This window comes from Streptopelia decaocto, assembly GCF_964273445.1.
Source record: "Streptopelia decaocto genome assembly, chromosome: 7".
In the NCBI taxonomy this organism is placed as follows: Eukaryota; Metazoa; Chordata; class Aves; order Columbiformes; family Columbidae; genus Streptopelia; species Streptopelia decaocto.
The window spans coordinates 7,942,431-7,964,971 of record NC_138661.1 but is presented as its reverse complement, the minus strand read 5'-3'; the positions used below and the strand labels follow the sequence as shown (position 1 = coordinate 7,964,971).

Genomic DNA, 22,541 nt, shown 5'->3' with positions numbered 1-22,541 from the left:
AAAGTCCTGGTTTGTGATTAGACCTCATAGGCACTATGGTATTACAAATAATAAACAATAATACGTACTTGTGTCTTAGCCTGTGTTCCTTTTAATCTTGTCACATATTCATAAATATATTTTTAAACAATAATGAATGTTTATAGGACATCAACAACTGTGCCAGAACAGAAATGACACTTTGAAACTATAACTGTAAAATAACAGAATTTGTTTGTTTATTTTTTTAGTTTATATTTTATTAGATTTTAAATAGCAACAATGAAATTCAGGACTCTTGAGAATTTAATTTCAGAATCTTAACAACTTAATTTGAGGAAAAGGAGTATGAAAATTACTCAGAATTGTCTGAGTTGAGGCACCTGTGAGTAAAGCTGATTCATGGACACATAGTGACAGACATTTAAACCAGACAGATTTTAAGACTATTCCTTGCATGAAACATAAATGCCATTTCCTGCAGACCAAAGTGATTATCTTTCAAATGTTTTCTTGTTAGAGCGATGCTTTAATGCCAGTTTTTTACTGTAGAAAACCATAAAAGACTAAGTTTTCTTTTTAATGTAGGGTTTTCCCCATCTCTGCTCCTTTCCCAGGTCACTTAGTGAATGCATTGGTTCACATCTGCTAAAACCCTGGATAGGATAGAATGGTTTGTAAGTGCATTTTTGCTCATTGGAGAGTTGTTGTCCAGCAGAAGTAATAAAATAACCTTGATTACCACTTTGTAGTTTACGAAGGCTCCTCACAAAAGCTCTGCACTGTTTGCGCCAAATTTTTAAATCCTCATTTTGTATATTATCAATTGACACCTTGAGAAAAAATACACATATATATGTGTGTGTATCTATAGCATTCATTTCTGTATGTAAATGTGACTGGGCAGTACATGCCACCTTTAAAAGAGTAGGAGGCAGTAGGAAAGTGTTGCTTTGTAGTTTCCCGGTCTTGGATGTCATTACATTCATAAATGTTGAGAAGTCAACCCAGCAAGCCACAGGTATTTCAGTGGAGACTAGCTTGGGGCTGCTTAGTATTAAGGTGACAATGGATTTTCTTACAAAATATACCATCGTTGCCAAAAGCACAATGCGGGTCTGAGACACAGTGTCTGCAAATTGCTCTGCAGGAAATCTGTGGTGCCTCCTGTTCCAACCAAGAAAGCTGCTGCTAAATTTTGGCACTGGAACTACCAGCAATGACAGAAAAATAATTGCAAAGCACTGTCACCAGGAACAAGGAAAACAGAAATACTGCAGTAAACTCTACCCAGAAAACTTGAATAAAACAGATCAGGATAAAAATGATCTTCTCTTGGAGCTTTGTTTACCTGGGGAGCCTGAAAGGGGCTGTGCCATTTGCCAAAGGTGGTGGAGAAGAGGGGAATTGCTCTATCACTCAGCTATAGCCACTCTGGGAGCAGCTATGCTCAATCTTTTCTGTTTTGCTTCCTGAGGCTCAAATAGACCTTCTCCCATAAGGAGTTTTCAGTTTCCCTGTAGGGTTAGACTTACCTTCTATTTCATCCCCTCCTGTATCTTTTCCCCCGTGTGTCAGTTCTCAACATGCTGAAAATGTTCCAGAGATAAACCTCCTTTAGACCCCCTCCCAGTCCCAAATGAGAAGGCTGCGAGGCCATACTAAAAAGTGATGGAAAGATACTGCCCTTGAATACTGGCATCATTCAGCAAGTTTGCAGAAAGAAAACCAGAGTTCTCTGGGGCTGGTACGGTTCAGGGTTTGTCTCTCTTCTTCCCCCGTGCTTGGCTGCTGCGTTCAGTTTCTAGATAGCACTTTGAAATACTGTAAAATTACTTTTTGCACAGAAAGTAAGTGGGGAAAAATGTTTTATGGTATTCTTTGGACAGCAGATGTATTAATTGTATTTTAGCTATTATGGAAATTACTGTAATTTCAGCTCATGTTCTCATGTGTATGGCAGACGGCAGCTTCTTTGTCAGCAGGTCTGTTCTGTGAATACAGGAGTACTCACCAGAACATTTGCGTTTACTTTCAAAGGTGACTGGAGTGCTAATGATTTACTAAGGCATACTTGAGCAAGTTTTAAGCTCCAACACTTACAAAAACTGGTTATAATATATTTAATGGTAGAATCTGCAGTTGCTGCTGAACTGGTTACTTACATAAGCAGTTGCCAGGGTCCAAAATCAATATTGAGAGCCATATTCCATATAACTGCTCACCATATCAGGCAGTAGACTCATCTGCAATTTTCAAAGAACTTATAAAGCAGGAGTTGCTTAAAAAAAAAAGCATTTCGCTTTCAAGAATACCTGTTGTGGCTGGTTCATGGGTGAGGGAACAACAGGCTCATTTTAATGAGTTTTTCAATGTGTTTTATTTCTTATGTTCTTGAGATCATTTGCCCGTAGGGTCCTGCCATCGGTCCAGCATTCTCAGCTGAACGTAGCTATTTTCTTGTGCAAAGAATAGCTTTAAATAAGGAAAGTGCTGTATGAAAAATGAGGGATTTGATCATCTTGTGCACTTCTTCAGTTGTCCAAATTACCTTTATATGAATGAATATTAGCTATTAAGTATAGTCAGGGAGTTTGTGGTAAAGTTGGAAATAGTCCCTAACCTGGGAAGCTGTAAGTATTTTAATGCTGTACCTTTACAGAGATTGATCCAAATCTCTGTGTCTAGTTAAGCCAAACATCAAATTGGTCTGTAATTATTTATATCGTTTTATAAGCACTTACAGATTCCTGTTGGATGCTAATAGATGTGCAGGTAAAATTTCTCAGTCCTGCCTAAACTTTGGATTTGAATAAAAAGTACATATGTTCCTTTATGTATTGAAAGGTTGTTTTAATTGGAAAGGCTGCTACTTTCTGATGTGTCAATTGACTAGAAAGCTTCAATGTTGTTTTCTTAATTGCGTAATCTTACAATGTGCTCTTTCCTTTATTATTTACATTTTTTTTCAATATAAACAGAATAAGTTTTAGTGTAGAAATTAATGGTATCTCTTTTAATCACTGACGAGCTGTGTTTTATGCACACTGCTCGGTGAATCAGCCTTCACCTGCTTTGGCAAAATATAGTGATTAAAAAAAATACGAACAATAATTCAGAATCTGGTTGGTTTGATGTTTTGTTTGTGTGCTTTTCCTACTCTTTCTTTGTCACCAACTATATGTTTTTTTTAGCCTAAGAATACATCTCCTGCATCTCCCTATGGCTTTTGATTCCTCTGTGCTATTTTTCTTGTTCTGTCCTTCAAGATGCCCATGCTCAATGTGCTTCAGCTTTCTAAATAGTGGAAGTGATGCGAGATGTTGCTTCTTGCTTCAGTTCAGTTCTCTCCTGATGCTTACAATCTCTACCATGCACATTCAAAGGGAAATCAGAGTCATGGATCTCTCTGTGGGTAGACCACCCTGACATCTGGGCATTTCCTCACCTGTTTCCAGTTGTACTTGTGTTCCAGAGGCTCAGCACACTGTTTAGACTCTTTTCATGGCAGCTACAAGAGAACAGATAACAGTGGGTCTCATCAATAACACTGACAGAGAACTAGAGAATGCTCAGAGTTGTCAGATAAACAATAAATTAATTCCAGAGATTTAAAGGACATGCTCTTCTGCATGCAGAACTCCGAACAGGGAACTTGCTCCTTCTAGTTGCAGATATCTGAATCCACTTTGAGGAAACTCCTGCTGACTAAATGGGATGCAAGGACAGAATGGGCTGCATCCCAGTAAGTCCCGAGCTGAACACCCAGCAGTGAGGCCCAGATGGGCTTTTTACTCTGTATCATGGCCCAGACTTCCAGAAGTGTTTTCTTCCCCCAGTTCACAGCTAAAACTTACAAATAGCTATCCTTATTTACATTGAAAAAATCTCATTTATCTGTTTTTTATGTCAATGGGTCTTTTCCCATAGACTTCAAAAGCAAATAAACTTTTAATGTTATTTTTTGTTTAGTAGAATAAACAAAAGCTTCAGTTGAAGTCAGTGGGAACGAAGTTAATGGTGAATGCTCTAGAAATTCTGAAACTTGATGTTAAACATCAGAGCATCCAATCACAGGATCACAGAATGGTTGGGGTTGGAAGGGACCTCTGGAGATCATCCAGTCCAACCCACCCGCTGAAGCAGGTTCACCAGAGCAGATCACACAGGAATGTATTCAGGCAGGTTTTGAATGTCTCCAATATTAAAGGGTTTTTGCCCTTGTCCCCAGACATTTGGATTTACATAATGCAACACTGAGAGAAAAATACTTCAATGCAATCATGTGCCTCTTGTGCCAGGCTCAAGAAGAGAACGTTGTGGATATCGGATCCTGCGTCGCCACCGTAATTCAGAAGATCAGGTGCATTGCATTGGCAAAGCTAAGAAATACATTGAGACGGCAACCCGCGTAAAAGAGATCCTGCTCAGCACAGTCAGCCCGGAGCAGTTTGTTTTAATGCTACTCGAAGCAGAGCCTCCCAACGTGTTGGTGAGTCGGCCCAGCAAACCGTTCACGGAGGCCTCCATGATGATGTCCTTGACAAAACTGGCAGACAAAGAGCTGGTTCACATGATTGGTTGGGCCAAAAAAATTCCTGGTAAGAATTTCAATCTTGTTTTTGTTTATTTCATTCAATGGTTTTACCATCAATGTATTGTTCTCTACTTTGAAATAATAGCACAGCACAGTAAATGTGTGGTATCAACATCTTAAGCTTTTTATCCTATAAAGTAATGGACAATTTATTGCTCTCAGTAATTCACCTGGATGTTTTTTGATTTAGACAATGACCTAGCCTATAATTCGCTATCTGTTGTTACTCAAATACTTGCTCATTTTGCTAAAAAACATAGTTGGTGTTGCATGTAATTTCTGCCTCATCTACTATAAATACCTGACTAATCTGATTTAGGAGGATTAACTAGACAGCTATAAAAAGAGTTTAAGACCAAATTCTTCCCTTGAATCCTGATGGAAGGTTTCCAATAACATTGATGAACACTGAAGTGTGTCCAAGTGTTGAGTGTCTGCAATTGCTTCATTTGACATAATTACTACACAAGTGGCACGTAGTATCGACATCGGAATAATCATGCGCTCTCCTTCAAAACAAAAATCAATAAGGGTGCTTTTGGTTGTTGGCAACACAAAGAACGTGCACTGAAGTATGACTACATGCATTATTGCCTTGAATGTCTCAAGTGCAACCACAGCATTGTGCTAATGTACCATTTCACTTCTTGAACACTAGAAACGGTGAGCATTTGCAACTCCTCCATGAAGTGCCCATAATTAAGACAGAATAAAAGCAGCCAGCATGTGGAGAAGATAGTTGGCAAAGTTGTGCAGAAAAACCTGTTGTCTGGCACAGTTTAAGCCTCAGACTGTGGCCTTCTAGTGAGAGCTTAAGGTGACCAACAAATAATAGTGAGCTGAAAGAAGCATTGAATCATTGATAGATGTTTTGATAGATAGTTGTGTGAGGGAAGGTTCAGATCAGATATTAGGAAAAATTTCTTCGTGGAAAGTCTTGTGAAGCACTGGAACAGGATGTCCAGGGAAGTGGTGGAGTCACCATCTCTGGAGGTATTTAAAAGATGTATAGATTATGTTCTTAGGGATGTGGTTTAGTGCCAGACTTAGGTTAAGGTTGAACTTGATGATCTGAAGGGTCTCTTCCAATTGAAATGATTCTATGATTCTGTGTCTAGCAGCATGGGGCTTAATCCTTTGTCCTTCATATATCATGCTCTGCTTACCTCACATGGCTACTGCATCTGGTAGTCCTGACCCCAGGTCTATCAGGACCAAGGAGCCAGCACACACGGCTCCTCTCTTGGGTTTTGTGCTGAAGGCAACCAGAGCATGGTGGTGCAGGTCCTGGTCTTGACATGCTTGTGCACTATAAATAGCAATTGCTGCTGCTTGAATACACACGGAGAAAGGCAGGACTGTAATCCTTACCTCTAGAAATAAACTGTGGAGACAGTACAGGAAACAATATTGGTGGACAATATTTTGTACAATCCTTAAAGTGAGAATTTAGGCTAAGGGAAGCGTATCCTATTTCAGAACTAGATGGAGGGGCTGAAGGTGTTCCCAGCTCCATCTGCTGGACCACATCTCCGAGTTGCAGGTTATGGTCTCCACGGCTCTGCCGCTGTGTTGGAGGGTTCAGGTGTGATGGTTTTAGGGTGTGAAAATTCCAGGTCAGCTGCTGAGCTGCTGGGGAGGAGACACTTGCACAGCATCAGCATCTCCAGCCTTGCTGGGCTTTTGCAAAGTGATGGTGTTTTTGCTGTTCATGTGGAACTTTTTAAACAGAGAGCCCAAATCTTTGTTTTCCCTGATTTAAGAAACTCTGAAAATAACTGTAAAGTAAGGAACCGTAAAGGGTTAAGTGGTGTCTATAGCTATAATTTCTTGTCTAATCAGAAAAACTTGATTAAAAGGTATCATTTCAGAGGACTCCATATAGTTATATTAATCTGGTAGGAAATGAATTATGAAGGAAAACCAGGGAAATCTTGGAAAACAACCTGATTTTAAGCAATATTTGATTGGGGTTTCTGAACCAACCCCACTTTTGACATTTATCACTTTTAGTTTGCTTTTAACATACGTGAGAAATTAAGACTTTTTCTTGGCGATAAGCAAACTATATGAAGAAAACCTACTGAAGCAATCAAACCCCTTCCAAACAGTTCCTGGGAATGCTGACACTTTATCATGTATGTTTGGTTTTTGTGTTTTGTTTCTTATTTTTTCTGTTCACTTCTGTTACCCAGAACAGAAACAAACACCATTTTAGAAGAATGCCAAAAATAGATGTGATGTTTAATATGTACCTAATTATCAGTAATATTGCCATATCATATGGTAGTTAGAGCATTTACTTCAATGTGGATTATTTACTTTTTTTCCATTGAAATAACTGTGATAACTAAAGCTCAAGATATAGAATTTCAGTTTGCAAGAATTCTTGTCTGAATTTTATAATCTAGATCCATGCCTGCTTTCTGGAGGCAGGGTCTTAGGAAAAAAAATACAGGGTTCTTGACCAAGTGAACAGTATCACAGAGTCACAGAATGTCAGGGATTGGAAGGGATCTCGAAAGATGATTCAGTCCAATCTTCCACTGGAGCAGGAACACCCAGATGAGGTTACACAGGAAGGTGTCCAGGTGGGTTTGAATGTCTGCAGAGAAGGAGACTCCACAACCTCCTTGGGCAGCCTGGGCCAGGCTCTGCCACCCGCACTGAGAAGAAGTTTTTTCTCAAGTTTAAGTAGAACCTTTTGTGTTCCAGTATGAACCCATTACCCCTTGTCCTATCATTGGTTGTCACCAAGAGCCTGGCTTCATCCTCCTGACACTCACCCTTTATATATTTATAAACATTAATGAGGTCACCCCTCAGTCTCCTCTTCTCCAAGCTAAAGAGCCCCAGTAGTTTTACTTTTCGTTAAGCTGAATATTTGCGTTTGTGTGCCTGGGTTAGAAGCCTGTTTTCACCTCCAAGTTATTATTGGATATTACTTTGACACTCACCAAAAGTGAAAGAAAATATTTTTATTTTTCTTTATAGATGCTTATGTTAGCAGTAACTTTTTGCCTAAATAGGAAAGATAAATATATATATTTTTGGTAGTTAATATTTAATGACATTTTTTCATGAGTTTTACTCTGTGACTGTATTTTTGTCTGTACTTTCAGCTTCATGGATTGTATTTTTCATGTTGCTCAGTAAAATAGAAGCTGACATCTGGATTTTTTTCCTTCTGAATTCCAAGTATTTTTATTCTAAGTTGTCAGGCGTTAGAAAGTAACTTCCATAATTGCTTTTTACTTTGTTGACCTAGTCTAAGAGAGTTCAATGTGGTTCATAGCTTAACCTGTAATGCTAATCAATAGAATGTCATAATATTGAAATTTGGATTTATTATGCAACCTAGTGTGTTGCTGGCCAGGGCTGTGTGTCTTTTGCAAGTTACTACACATCCAGCACAAGTTTTTTCTTGTCTCTCTTAGTAATTTATAATTAAATTATTAGGTATAGAGCATTTGATTTGAAGGATGTGTAGTACAGCCATAGAAAAATAATCAGCTTGATGTAGTCTGGAACAAATGAAATGGGACTTGCGACACTGTGATGAAAGCTGTGCTGTCCTCGATTGTTAAAGCGTAAGATTGTTAAGAAAAGGAGAAGTATAGTCCTCCTAACAGCTGTGCTCAATGGCCATAAATCATATTGCACATATTGATAATGTGAGTTTAGCAGATGATGTCTGGGATAAATCTGGATCTTTCAGGATCTATACATTGAACACTGGGACTTTGTCTGACATCTTGCTCAACTGAGATAGTTTTAAAACCAAATAACTGGTTGTTTATGTTAGAGAAATCAGTGCACTTCGGTGTACATGATTATTTAAATAAACTTCTGGAATGTCTTTGGGCTGTTGTTTCCCAGGAAACTGCCATGGTCAGTTTATACTATTCACACTTTCATGATTATTTTTCTAAAAGCACTTTCAAAATTATGGGTGTGTGGTAGTCTGTTGTTGGCTGTAAATTCTGTAGTAAATTCAGTGACAGAGAAATCCAAGAGGGAAGGCACCACTCCCAGGCTCCTGTTTACCCTTCTTACTAACTAAGGAGCAAATCTATTGAATGTGAGAAGCAGCACTTTTAGCCATGATGAGAGAGAATGCGCTTTACCCAGTTTATATCAACCCAGGGCTGTCACCAACTGTCTCCCAGCCTAGTAGTTTAATAAGGTTAAAATACATGCAGCATTTGTATAAATTACTGACAGAAGACTCTCTGACAGCGTGAACATAGTGTGTCTATTTTAAGACCTCAGACAACGGGGAAGAGTGTAGGGAAACCTCGTTTCCCATGGCCAGGCTGTGTAATGTCCTTCCACCGTGCAGAGCTGTAGATGCCAGCCCATCTGAAAACAAAGCGCCTTTGCTAAGAGCCTGTTCTAAAGCAACTCAGCTTTGAAAACTGTGAGCTGATCTTGGTTTTGCACACAGGTATGATTTGACCACTGAACTGGTCATCATCTGCATTTTACTCCTTGACTGAGCAGTCTGCTTTCCTACTTCTAGTTTGATAATCCACATTTGTGCTGTTTTCTGTGTTTTGTGGGGTTTGTTGATGGTTGTATGGATTTTTGTTGTTTGCTTTTTATTATTATTTGTTTGTTATCTTTTTAATTGTTGGTTTGGTTTGGTTTTTTTGCATGTGGGTTAATTTTATTTCTTTTTTTTTTATTTGGCTTCTATGTGTCTGTCTTTCCCCCAGTCCTTTTTCAGGGGAAGGGAAAGGGGAGAGAATGATTCTCTCTCCCTTCTGGCTGTGTTGCAATGCTATCTGATGCCTTGCTATAACTTCTGGAGACAATTAAATGCTGGATCAGGTTTATGCATGATCACATTAATTTTGGTCTTGGTTCTAGGATGCTGTGAGTGGAGGAAATGGAGACACTAATACTTTCACCAACTACCATTGTCCTTTTTTTTTTTTTTCTGGTTTATCTCAGTTTTGGGGTAGGGGTTGGCAGAAAAAGGATGGGCTGGAGTCAACACGACATTTACAAAGGGAATGATGACACGGAGGTATCGAGATGTGGGTTCTTTCGCAGTTGCCCAACAAACCCAGAAACATGCCTGTCTTATGAGATCAAAAACCCTGCAAGCAACAACCATATGCGTTCTGGGCAAAGAACAGGGTATTTTCTTAGGAATCCTTTTCAGTGAAACACAGTGAAATGTGAATTTCCCAAGTGAATCCCTGGTGCTTCTTAGAGGCTGTGGGACCACCATTGAAAGAGATGGCCAAGCATAAGTGCATGCACTTGAGTTTCACCAGCTGTATGGGAGTAATTGGACTTCAACATCACTCTACTTTATTTCAAATGTTGTGTGGAAGATTTGGCAACTATAATAACAAATATTTATGTTCCTATTTGAGATGGCTGCATAGTCCTTCTGAGGGCAGTGCTCCCTTTTCTGGCTTTCTTCACAACCCATAATTATTTCTTTTTGTTTCCATGTACTCAGTCTTCTTTACCAAAACAGAGAAAAAACCAGATGGATTTATTTTGTGATATTTTCATCATTTTAGGCTTCATTGATCTCAGCCTCTATGACCAAGTGAGACTCTTGGAGAGCTGCTGGATGGAAGTTTTAATGATTGGTTTGATGTGGAGATCAATCGACCATCCTGGGAAATTAATATTTGCACCAGACCTTGTACTAGACAGGTAGGAGAAATAGCCTTGCTGAGAACACTTCACATGAGTGTGTTTGGAGGTGGATGAATGGTAAGAAGAGGAGGGTTAAGTACAGGAAATGCTATTAATAGTTTATCTAACAATATCATTTACTTATATTTGTAACAATAATGTCTTGAGGTTCCATAGGGGCTTAAGGAATGCGAAGCATAAACACTGTTGTTGAACTTGCTGGTTCCTTAATTCCTGTAGCATGTGACAGTGTGAAGTTTCTCTGTATTTTTCACCATCTTTTGTTGGTTTTGTTCCTTTTGGTCAGTGTTTCTAGGTGCTGAAACTGTAGATACATCAACAGAATGCACTATATTGTCAATCAGTTTCTTCCAGCTGATAGATTTTTTTTCTTTTCCTCTCACCACTCAAAAAAAAAGCAGACATAATATCAAGTTGTATTTTAATTATTCTAAGTAGCTTTTCTACCTGTTTTTCTTCCTGCCCGTAGCGCAGACTTCATAAATAGCTATAATAAAGAATATTGCAGCACTAGTCAAAAGGGATTAAAAAAACCCAAGCTTGCTTTTTAATACTGAAAGTATTTTTTTCAAGCTACAGCAGAGTGTTTGCATGATTAAAAGTTATTTCTCCATAACATCTCATACCAGCAGGGAAGAATATGGATTAGTAATGGTGTTTTTCTACAGGACCTTAGAAGCATTTGACCTGGGCTTCACATTGGTAGAAAGTCAGGGAAACAATCTATTCACTTGGGTAGGTTTAAAATGCCTCTTAACCTTCTTGACCTGGGGAAATTCAGATCTGTACCAGTTCTGTGGCTTGAGCTCAATAATACTCATCATCGTAGATACGGAAAGCAAAATGAGTTAGTAAGAGAAATAAATTAAATTTATAAGATATATGAAAAACATTATTTGACCATCTAAAATTCAATGCAAGGACACACTGTGTTGTTCAGTGCAATGATAAGAAATTGCTGAAATTGTATGATACATTTAGTTCCTCGGGAGCTGATACGTGCTGGATAGAGTGAGCTTATTTGATGCCTTCATCTCTGCGAGACACAGCAGAGTGGGAGCCAGCAAGCACCCGGGCATGCTGTAATTTTATTTAAGACATGCATATATGAAACTGGTCTTCAATGTGATTGTTTTTACCTTAGCTGAACTTCAGATACATTTCCTACATAATCTTTGCAGGCAAGACTTGTGTCTTTGTCTTGAAACAGACAGCTGCCTGTCCTTCTCCAAAGCTTAAAATTCTCCTTTGCTATGAGGAACATGGGAAACTGGGCAATATTCAAGCAGCTGAATATTGTTAGTGCTGTCTGCCTGTGCCTGCCCTGCAGCCTGAAGGCTCAGCACCTTCCTCCTGGGATCCAGTAGAGGAGCAAAGTTCTTTAATCCTCCTGCACTGCTCTGCTTAGGTCTGTCTCATCTTAGAAACACTGCAGAGAAAACAGTCTCATAGTACAGTTAGCGTAAGAAGCATCCCTTTGGATATTGTGTCATAGAGCTTAATTGCGTTTTTAGTCCAGTACAATTGAAAAAAAACCCAACCAACCAAAAAATAACCAACCAAGCCCCCTCCCCCCGCCCGAACAACAAAAACAACAAAGCCAAACCAACCAAAAAAAAAAGCCCTGGATCATAACTTCAGTGGTTTGAAGTTTGCAGCTGCTTTATATTAAACCCATTGAAATGGCTTAGGATTGCCTGGGTTTTTTCTTCAGATCAGAAAATGGGACCGTTTCTAATATCCCAGATGGATGAAGTTGCATTCAGTAAACACTTGCAAACATAAAAAGAATCATATCACAAAACCACAACAATTTTTTTTTTTTTTTACATTTAAATACCTTCAAAGAAAAAGGGTTGTGGGATTGGGGTAGAGGTGGTTTTATTCTTTAAAAATGTCTTTTTGTTCCAATAAGCTTCCTTTAGGGGGTCAATCTTATTCAACAAGTCCTCTGTCAGGTACAAATAGTGATGCTACCAGTTGTGGTATTAACTTCTTATGAAACAAATCCGGAAAATGATTCAAGGCGGTACTGTGTCCTGCAGTAGAATTTCAAACTGATTATCCAGAATTATACTGGCTGTGATGTTAAAACCTCTTACAGAAATATGATCCTACTTACCTGTGGTCAATCCTGCATGCGTTTTAAAGAGAAAATCAGTTTCATAGAGTTGCTTTTATACCAGTGTAATTTTCAATTTAGATTTCATGATAGAACCTTTTGAATTCTCCCAAAGATGAGAGGATAGGCCTTTTACGGCCTCCTTTGTGCCTTGACTTCCATCTGGCTGAGTCAGAGTTCCTTAATTCTACTTTGTCGGTAACATTTTAAATGTGTTTCCATAGGGACGAGGGGAAATGCGTAGAGGGAATTTTGGAGATCTTTGATATGCTCCTGGCCATGACCTCGAGGTTCCGAGAGCTGAAGCTGCAGCACAAGGAGTATCTGTGTGTCAAGGCAATGATTCTCCTCAATTCCAGTGAGTCTGAAGTCGACCAAATTGCACTTTTTATTTCGAGGACGGCTGGGACATAAGCCTATAAAAACAGCAGAATATCAAATGAGACGATGTCGTTGAAACAGAAGAATAGAAAAAGACTTCTAGCTGTCAAACTGTGAGGATTTGTGCTCAAAAAAACTTCTGAGCTGTATAATTGGTTGGATTTAGGGTATATGTCCTGTTGTAAGAACTGCATGAAAGACCCAAAGTCTGAAAGCCTCTCACAAGTTGGGGCTCACGGCCCAGGCTGTGGGTATGTCCTTTTCAGTGAGAATGTTTGCTCCTGTCTCTGTGGATCCTGGTCATGTGTTAACTTGCTGAACAGCTTTACAAACCCATCCTTAAATCTTAATTCTAGTAACACTAGTTACTCTACTGTGTGATGATTGATTTGGCTTAAATGTTCCTATTTAACGGTAATTAATTGGTAGAAATTATTGAAAGTACTCAACAGCTCTGCACGATGAATTTCAGGATAGTCTGTGGTAAAATAATTTTATTCCCCAGAACATTTTGTAATTAATGTTATAAAAAAAATCCAGCAACAAAATAAGTGAACCATTTACATCTAGTGCTTTCAGCAAGGAGCTGCTGCATAATTCTCAGCCCAGTTCTGAAGGGGAGTGTCCAGCTCTTATCCTACATGTTTATAGATGGATACAATTATTGCAACAGACAACAAAAGTTGTTGTTTTTTATTTTCTTAAAAAAGAACAACCAACCAACCAAAATACCCAACAAAAAAATATGTTCACGAGTCATATTTTCTTCAATGCCTTGCCTCTCAAAAAATCTTTCACTTCTCCCTGCTCTCCTTTCTTATCAAAGTTAATCTTTTAATTTTCAGTGTTCTGGAGCTCTGTCCTTCCATAAGTATCTTTGGGAGGATATAATTTTTTTCCCTGCGTCTCTTCTGCTCCATCAATAACGGTATTGTGTGTTTCCAGGCCTTCCTAGTGGTGATTTCTTCTCTTCCCTCTCCGTACTCCCAATCTCATGTTTTTTGCCTTTGCTGACTTTTAAGGTTTCTCAGTGTAGGCAAGTGCTGTATAATGGCACCTTTAGTGAGCTGCAAGGAGACCATGGCAGGCTGGGACATCCAGTAGTGGTGTCTCTCACCATGTTCTCCTCCCTCCATACAGAACCACAGAATCGACTGGGTTGGAAAAGGCCTCAGAGATCATCAAGTCCAACCCTTGGTCCAACTCCAGTCCATTTACTAGATCATGGCACTTAGTGCCATGTTCCTGGTCCAGTTCCTGGACCAATCTCAGTTTAAAAACCTCCAGGGACGGTGAGTCCACCACCTCCCTGGGCAGCCATTCCAATGCCTGACCTCTCTCTCTGTAAATAATTTCTTTCTAATCTCCAGCCTAAATTTCCCCTGTCAGAGTTGAAGCCCGTGCCCCCTTGTCCTATTGCTGACTGCCTGGGAGAAGAGACCAATCCCCACCTGGCTAGAACTGCCCTTCAGGTAGTTCCAGAGAGTGATGAGGTCACCTCTAAGCCTCCTCTTCTCCAGACTGAACAAGCCCAGCTCCCTCAGCCTCTCCTCATAGCTCTTGTGCTCAAGTCCCTTCACCAGTCTTGTTGCTCTTCTCTGGACCAGCTCCAGCACTTCAATCTCTTTCCTGAACTGAGGGGCCCAGAACTGAACACAATACTCTAGGTGTGGCCTCACCAATGCAGAGTACAGGGGAAGGATCCCTGCCCTTGTCCTGCTGACCATGCTATTTTTGGTACAGGACAGGATACCATTGGCCACCTGGGCACACTGTTGGCTCATGTTGAGCTTCCTGTCAATTAGTACCCCCAGGTCCCTTTCTGCCTGACTGCTCTCCAGCCACTCTGTGCCCAATATGATATACTCAGAGAGAAAAAAAGGTTTTTTTCAGCAAGAAGGGATTAGAGCAAGCATAATGCTATAATTCATAATAGTCACTAAACTGCAAAGCAGAGAGTTATTCAAAGGAAAAAAAACACCTGGACAATGGAGAGCATGTCCATTCTCTGGACTGAAGTGTTCAGTGTGTTGCCTTGAGAGAATTTGGGAGAATTACTCAGTTTGCAAATGATGTGGTCATCAAATTTTGACAAAGGAATGTAAGTTGAAGCTTGGTGTGGCACATTTGTACCATCTCGGGGTGTGGGCATCTTCTCTAATCCTCTTGAAAATATTATGTCAGAAAAAAGTCCAGTCATTGCTTCTTTTTATCTTCCACATGAGCAGGGAGTATTTATTTCTCTTCTCTGGCTAGGCATGTTTCCCTTGTCAGCAGAAGAACCTGAAAGCAACAGGAAACTGCATCACCTGCTGAACATAGTCACCGAGGCTCTGGTGTGGGTCATTGCCAAGAGCGGAATCCCCTCGCAGCAGCAGACAACTCGTCTGGCCAATTTGCTGATGCTCCTCTCTCACATCAGACATGCAAGGTAAATTTTACAGAATGTGTGTAAGGCGGGAGGTGTTTAGTGTTTGTTTATTATAGCAACAAAGCAAGGCTTGAACTCTGGAGCACTCCTGAGGAAATCCTGGTACTGCTTCTCATCTCTGTTCATTGTGAGGCTTTCTTGCCTAGCACAACTAAATTGGCAATGGACTCAAGTGCTTGCTGGCACTCAAAAACCTTGTGTTGACGTTAAAAAGCTGTCTGAACTGTTATTACATTAAATGTGCTCATTATGCCCAAAACCCAACAACAACAACAACAAAACCAACAAACCACAAGCCACCACAACTCTTCTGCCCAAAGTAAAACCTCTTCCAAAACCAATCTGCAGTATGGGCTTTGGTGGGGCAAATTGTACTTTGGGTGCCATGTTTGTCCCAGGACAAATTTATTGTGTGTCCCAGGAACAGCTATTAGGTCTTTTATTTGGAACCACAGCATTTTTGCCAAGTGACTTGTGCTACAGCTCCTTCTTTCCCCATGGGAAGCAGCTCCTTGGCTCCTGGACAGTTCGTGGACCAACTTGAGCTGTTCCTCTTTGCTTGTGGTACATCAGACTCAAATGCAAGGCCCTGTGAACAGGTGGTTTTATTTTCAGGTTGCTTGCAATTTAAAATTATTACCCAGAGACCAGCTATTCGTAAAGCTGTTTTATGTCTTGGCCGTGGAGTATGTGTCCCGGGAAGATGGTCCTGGGACCAGGCAAAGGAAAGATGGGCATATCTCACTTTGTGTAGGGACCCTGGAAGAGGGATGGCCACCTTTGCAGTGAGTTTCTTGGGAGAGCAGGTGGCAGCAGCAGAGACCCAATTGTGCCAAAAAGCAACTTTTAACAACCAGCTTGTGAACTGGGGGTGAGTTTGAAAGCTGGCCCTACAGCACCAGCCAGAGCTGAACCCGACTCATGGCTCTGAAGCACTGCTGTCACCTGGGTTGCCCACTATGGTGTGACACCACATCACAGCATTGCAGGACACCTTGTTCTGGCATGGCATGAATAAACACTGTGATACTTGCAAATGTTTATATTTTCTTATTAAAACAAGAACTTTTATGCTGTGCCTGCGTCAGCCTAAGTCTGGAGGCTACTTGTGAGCTGTCTCCTTTATGTTGCTTAGCACTGGTCAGTCAATTATACTTAGTACTGGAAATAATTGATGCTCTCAGTTTTGATTACCAAATGATGCAGGACTCTCAAGAGCTAGCTGTAGGAGGGGGGACATTTCTTCTGTGCCATTAATGTATTTGTAACTCTTGAATTGTAGCAGAACCTCATTTTTATGGAAGCATTGCTTCCCTTCCAGTCCAATCCAGCAGGTCATCTATGTGCTGTCTGTCTGCTGCTGTTTCCACTGTGATAAATTTGATGTTGAGCAACCACACTCGTATTTCAACCCCAAAATGTTAAATGCATCTGAAGTATCTGTATGTGCAACTGCAATAGCCATCTCCTGTTAACCCAATCACAATACAGCCATGGAGTGTTTTGCATAACAAAAAAAAATCACTTTTAAAGCCTGTAGCCATCTGCAGGATCTGACACCGGACACACATGGAGGAAACACACTGCTTGAAGTCAGCCAGGGTAGTTTGGTCTTCCCACTCCGCCAGGCAGGAGAGGCAGGTGGCCGCTAGTGCTGCACATTGTAAATTCCCCTTTTGTATAAAGCGTCCACCTCCTGCATTTTCGGCATAAAAAAAATCCCTGTTTCTCTTTTATTTCAATAGGGTCAGTACATCTGACTTATTTTCTGAAGTCAGTTTGTGTGGTGTAAAACAAACCTTGGTTCTCTAAATAGTAAAACACTCAGCTTTAAAGTATTGGGATGTTGTTACTGTTGATAGTGGTAAGTGATCTCAGGGACTACAGCAGCTAAATCTTCTTAACTCCTAATAACAAAGGATGCTCTTGAAGCCATGAGCGTGTCTTCTTTCTCTGCATTGTCAGACCCAGATCGTTGACTTATTTTCTGTTCTTCTTTGCAGCAACAAGGGAATGGAGCATCTCCTCAGCATGAAGTGTAAAAATGTGGTCCCAGTGTACGACTTGCTGCTGGAGATGCTGAACGCCCACACTCTGCGAGGGCAAAGGAAGTCCCCGATCACACATCCCGAATTTGGCCCATTTGAACAAATGGAGACTGGAGACAGCCTGCGAGCCGGGGCAGCCCAGTAATTCTGCCGAGACCTGGAAATGTGAAACTTCTTCAAAGCTATGGGGAGAAAAATCAAAGCTACTGTGATGGGACTGCTGAAGTGTGACCGAGTGCAAGGCCTCATCCTGTCTGGATTTGCACATGGGCATCTTGGGAAAGGCCGGTGGGACACACGCCTCTGTCCGTGTTTCTGACGTTACAACAGCTGCACTTTCATAGTGCCTTTTCCAAGACTCTTCAAAAGCACCTTATGAAACTCAGCCTCAGAGCAGCACTGCGAGACGGGAATTGCTGCCTCTCCCGGTTTAGAGGCAGGTGGATTGAGAAGGAGAGATCAATGGCCTGGTTTAAGGTGACAAAGTCGTCTGTGTCAGGTCTAGGAGTGAGCACCTTGGTCTCCTTCTCCTGGACCAAGGCTTTTAAGCCCCGACTAAGCAACCTCCTCTTTCAGAGTGAGATTGTTCAAAAGGTAGAGCAGCATCATTTGGGACTGATCTGCTAACCTGTGTGTGCTGGTCCATGGGGAACACCCGCTCTGCAGCTGGTCTAGATAAAGTGCCGAGATATGTACAGTGTAAAGGAGTCTGTTCTTTTCTCAAATATGCAATGGCTGCAAGGGCCTTCATTTGGAGACCACTCAGAATAGCTTGTAGGGCCCATGCAGAACCTCTTCAGAAATGTTAAATCGAGCTTAAAGTTTGTATTTTGTGAGTCTGTTCTTAACACTCACATAATTATCTGTGTATAACTCTTCAGTGCTTTAAACAATGACCAAACTGCCTGGATATTTCAGTCAATGCTGACCTTTGAAACGTGTTTTTGTCTGTGAGATCAACGTTGTTTTATATATTTATTAACGATGTTAAATCTGTTATCATATTTAGGTACAAGAGGTTGCTCCGTGAGTATTAACTGTTTGCATTTGTATATGATCTGCTAATCAGGGCTTGTGAAGTCGGCTACAAACAAACCACTTTCCCTCCCTTTTTGACTCAAGTGTAGAATTACATCCTGTCCACCCAAAACCACTTGCTGCCGTCTTGCAGGGGACGAGGACCTGAGCCTGGACCTGCTTTTCTCGGCTGCCCTCAGGTTTGCTGCTGGTTTGTTTTCGAAGCGCATGGCACCTTCTGCTGTGCTCCTCAAATCTTGTGTAGGGTCCCCCAAAGAGCAGGGTGGGTGATGGCTCCGGCACTTCCTTTGCTTTGCAAGTTGGCCGATTTGTTTGAATTTCACTGAAGATGCAGGTTTAAACCCCAATGTTGTGCTGAGCTCTGCATGTGTTTAAGCTGCACGGAGTGAAAAAAACCACCAACAAAAAAACCCCAACGAAACCAGAGGCATTGCTCTGGCGGATGACCCCAGTGAGGAGCAGGATGGCACCATTTGTTCTGGCAACTGCCAGTGCTGCATTTTGATGTCAGCTAGAACTGCAGGTACTCTAAATAGATATGTTTAAATATGATACATGCACGTGCTGGGCATTTCAGCTACTGTGAAATTAAACTGGGATCACACCAAAAGTCTATTTTGAGCCAGTAAGTCTTTTGGATTAGGGACTTTGATTAGTGTGCCACTTACATATTTTGAATATTAGTCAAACTTTTGATCTTGGTGTTTTTTTAAAGCCAAGGACAATATTTTTTATAGGAGGGACATGAAGAGTTTTCAGTGAGTTACACAAATCTATTGTCCTGTTTTGATCTTGTACTATACCAGATGCTGCTGATGGTCTAAATTTTTACTAGCTACCTTTTTATTGTTTTAAAGAAACTGTAATATAGCAGTGCCCTTTGAAATAAGCGTAATATGTACTACAAAGAAGGGAAAAATGCGAGTACAGTTTGGAATTCATTGGTACATTTATTTTGAGGGAAGTTTTGCTGTGAAACAGACGTTTTTCAGTGTTTCTTGGGCTTGATCACATTCCGGCCTTGGTGTTTGTTGTGTTGTTCTTTCTCTGATTTTTCTTATCCTGTGTAATCTTTTTGTTTAATACAGTTTTTCAAAGAAATGGTTAGAAGTGATTTGTTTTGTTTTTGCTTCAGAAGTGATGAATTTATGTGCAATGTTGAAACAAACCTCTCCGAAAATGGGAAAGAATGGGTGTAAATTGTTAACATTAACTTATAAATGGAAATTTGCTCTGGATTGACTCTGTAAAAGGGCAATGCTGCAGATTTGTGCCACGTGTTGTGTTTCATATATGCTGTTACTAGCACAGTGCAACTAGGAAAATGGTGTGGTTTTGACAGATACTTTTTGTCTTGTTGAACATAATTTTATTAAAAGTTATTACTGGTGTTTTAAACCGGGCAAAAGCCAATAGCTGTCGACTCTCTGGATTCGTGTAGCTGCATTCATCTTTGGATAAAGAGAAGGTGCATGTCTAAAACAGCACAGTTTATAAACAGGGAGCTGTGTGATGAAATGAACACGAGGTGTCTTTGTCTCTTCAGAGAGATGTCGGGTTTGTCCCGGGTCTGTGTCGCACAGACTCTGATGCTGCAGACCTGGTGTGGAGCACGTCCATGTCCCTGCCAGGCTGAGCAGAGCAGCTGCTGTGGTTCAGTTGAGGTATTTGGGGGCTTTTCTAGTTTGAGCATGAAGGAACTGAGGGCTGAGGAGCTGTGAGGTGGGGAGGAGAGGGTACTGGTCATCCCTTCACCGCTCACCTGAACATCAGCGTCTGCTGCCGAGCCGGGACCTGCCCAGAGGCGGCTGTTTCTGCTTGAGAAAATGGTGCTGCAGCTATGGGATATTCGCAGAGGTGAGCGAACATGGTTCATGAAGTTGCCATGGATTTAAAACAAAAAAAAAAGAGAAAAAGAAACAAACTTTTCCTTACATGTATTGTTAAAACATCCTCTCAAGTCTGCAACTAGAATATTGATTATTTTTTTTTTTCAAAGGAATGTGATGAATCTTGGAGCACTACAGGTGGGTGAAATGCTTTGGTTCCAGGAATATGAGACTTTTTCCACACCTCTGTCTTCTTGTAAATTACCTGGTTTTAGTGCTGTTGTGTTGCCAGTCAGAGAGGAGAATATTGGGAAAAGATGTGTTGGAACATTGTCTGCTCTGATGGCTTTGGAGCCTAACTGTATGGAAAACAAGCTTGAGCTTTTCCCATTAAGCTGGACCCAAATGACTTTTCAAAGCTGGCCCAGAGAGCCTGCTTTTGTGCAGCCAAGGCTGTTCCTTTGTCCGAATAATAGAAAATAGTTGTGCCCTGATGAAATAGCTGCTCTTCGCTAGGATGTGCTTTAACCCACAGGTATCAAAAATGTGGTTGCGATTATGGGTCTATATCGATCTCAGCCCAGCGAGCACACGGCAAAGACAGACGGCACTCACTGCCTTCCTGCCCTTCCCCACCCAGACAAGTGTCCGGGGGAGACAGGCTGCTCTTACCTTGAGAGATGAACTTAAAGCATGGATTTGTCTGGCTTTGCCTGAGGTGTCCTGAGGTGAGCAGAGCCTAAGGGCCTGTCAGAGGAATTACTGTTTTATAGGGATGAACATATATTGAATATATATATGTCAACATATTCTGTCCAGTTCTTTGGATGGCAGGCTATAATCCCTGTTCCTGGCTGCTGTAAGCAAGGACGGTCACCACCAAGGCAGCTGCTTTTAGTCTCAGCCCAGCTGAATTCTGCACCATTTCTTACAAAGGTGCACAGTCCTGTGCTCCCTCCATATACTCGGGGCTGGAAGTCATGGAAACACCTTTGATATCATCACCATGCATCTCAGAAAAAATTGTTTCGACAATATGTCCTGTGAGATCGACATTCAGCAAAGCAGTTAAGGATGTGGTTGTCTGTTGTGCTGACCCAGTGCCCAAACCAATACTAAAAAGTGTTGGAAACAGGCATATACAAAGCAAGCAGTTTGCTAAAATATGGAAATGTTATTTACATTCAGTTTTTCAGTGTTTTACTACTGAAGTGTGTTGAGTTAAATGGCACACTGTTTCATAGCTAGGACTTCGTTTTAGTTATGATCTGGACTTGTTTTTTAAACTCTTTCCATCTTCATACAGAGGGGTCACCTGCACTCCTCATGCACTGTTAGTGTCAGCAATTTCAATTTCAGTAAGCACATAAAGAAAAAAATATTGCTATGGCCTAAAAATGCCAACTTCTGCTGGTAGAACCTCAACAGGCAAAACCTGCATTCCTCACAATGTCACTTACTAAGGAGCTGGCATAGTCACTAACAGTGGTTACCACACATTTCCTATATCTGTTTTCCCCAGAATTTTCTGTTCTGACTCTTTGTATGTGGTTTTAGTTCCTCACTGCAAGTTTGTAATGGAAATGGGTTTAGGACTGAAGTTGGTGCATTTTAAAGTACTTTATGTATGTTATGTTAACAGAAAACCTGCCCAATGCCTCCCTTCTGCTCAGCCGCTCTTCAGTTGTGTGGATTTTCAGTTTTGCTCTAGTGTTGTGCCTTTCATTCAGCTGTAGATTGTTGTGGCTGAATAAACTGGTATTGTGAAAACTAAAATAAGCTTTTTCAGTTATTTCTTTCCTGTAGCTGAGCTCAGCCTGGTTTCATGAGCATTTAATGTGCATGCTCAGGGTGGCTGTGAGTGTCTCATCCACCTCCGCAGCCGCTCCACAAACGGTAGGTTGACTGACTTCATCAGGTACTTGAGTTCTTCAGACATTTTCCAGCACCAAGTGACTGCAGAAGATGCAGGTTGTGCTCTGGTGTTTCAGGGATTGGCAAATTTAAGGAGAGGACCAGAAAGGCATTATAAACGAACCGTCCTCTGCTGCCCATGCTCTCGGAATTGCTGTTGACTATGTTGGGTGGACGCAGGCAGAGCTGAAAAGAGATTGAGGCCTCATCTCTGTGCCAAACAGATAAGACTTCAACTCAAACCTGGTTTTGCTCTGGTTCCACTCCTACGCACAATGCACACACAAAAGCGTGCACATGTGTACTTGCTTTCACTATCACTCTTACTCCTTTTTTTTCCTTCACTGAATGCTAACAGCCCAGAGGCTGACACTAAGAAATTGGTGAGTATATATAATGACTTGTTTGAAGCAGCCTTCAGTGTCAGCCTACAGTGCAGTGGTTATAATCAATTGGAAGTAAAACTATTTAAAATAGGGGTTTTGGGAAAAAAAATTAAGCTATTTTCCCAGACTTTTTT

The 22,541-nt window shown here is 41.0% G+C and overlaps 1 protein-coding gene across 1 annotated transcript in view; it reads left to right on the top strand.

Moving 5' to 3' along the window:
• The window catches only part of ESR2 (estrogen receptor 2), a gene marked incomplete at its 5' end in the record, with an annotated part of 29,712 nt that extends 12,179 nt beyond the window's left edge, over positions 1-17,533 (top strand). The window contains 5 exons of the mRNA XM_082058327.1: positions 4,281-4,580; positions 10,117-10,255; positions 12,605-12,738; positions 15,018-15,192; positions 17,196-17,533. Of these exons, the coding sequence (XP_081914453.1) occupies positions 4,281-4,580; positions 10,117-10,255; positions 12,605-12,738; positions 15,018-15,192; positions 17,196-17,385 (938 nt within the window). The 3' untranslated portion in view covers positions 17,386-17,533. The remainder of the gene's footprint in view (positions 1-4,280; positions 4,581-10,116; positions 10,256-12,604; positions 12,739-15,017; positions 15,193-17,195) is intronic.
• Between the last annotated feature and the right edge of the window lie 5,008 nt (positions 17,534-22,541).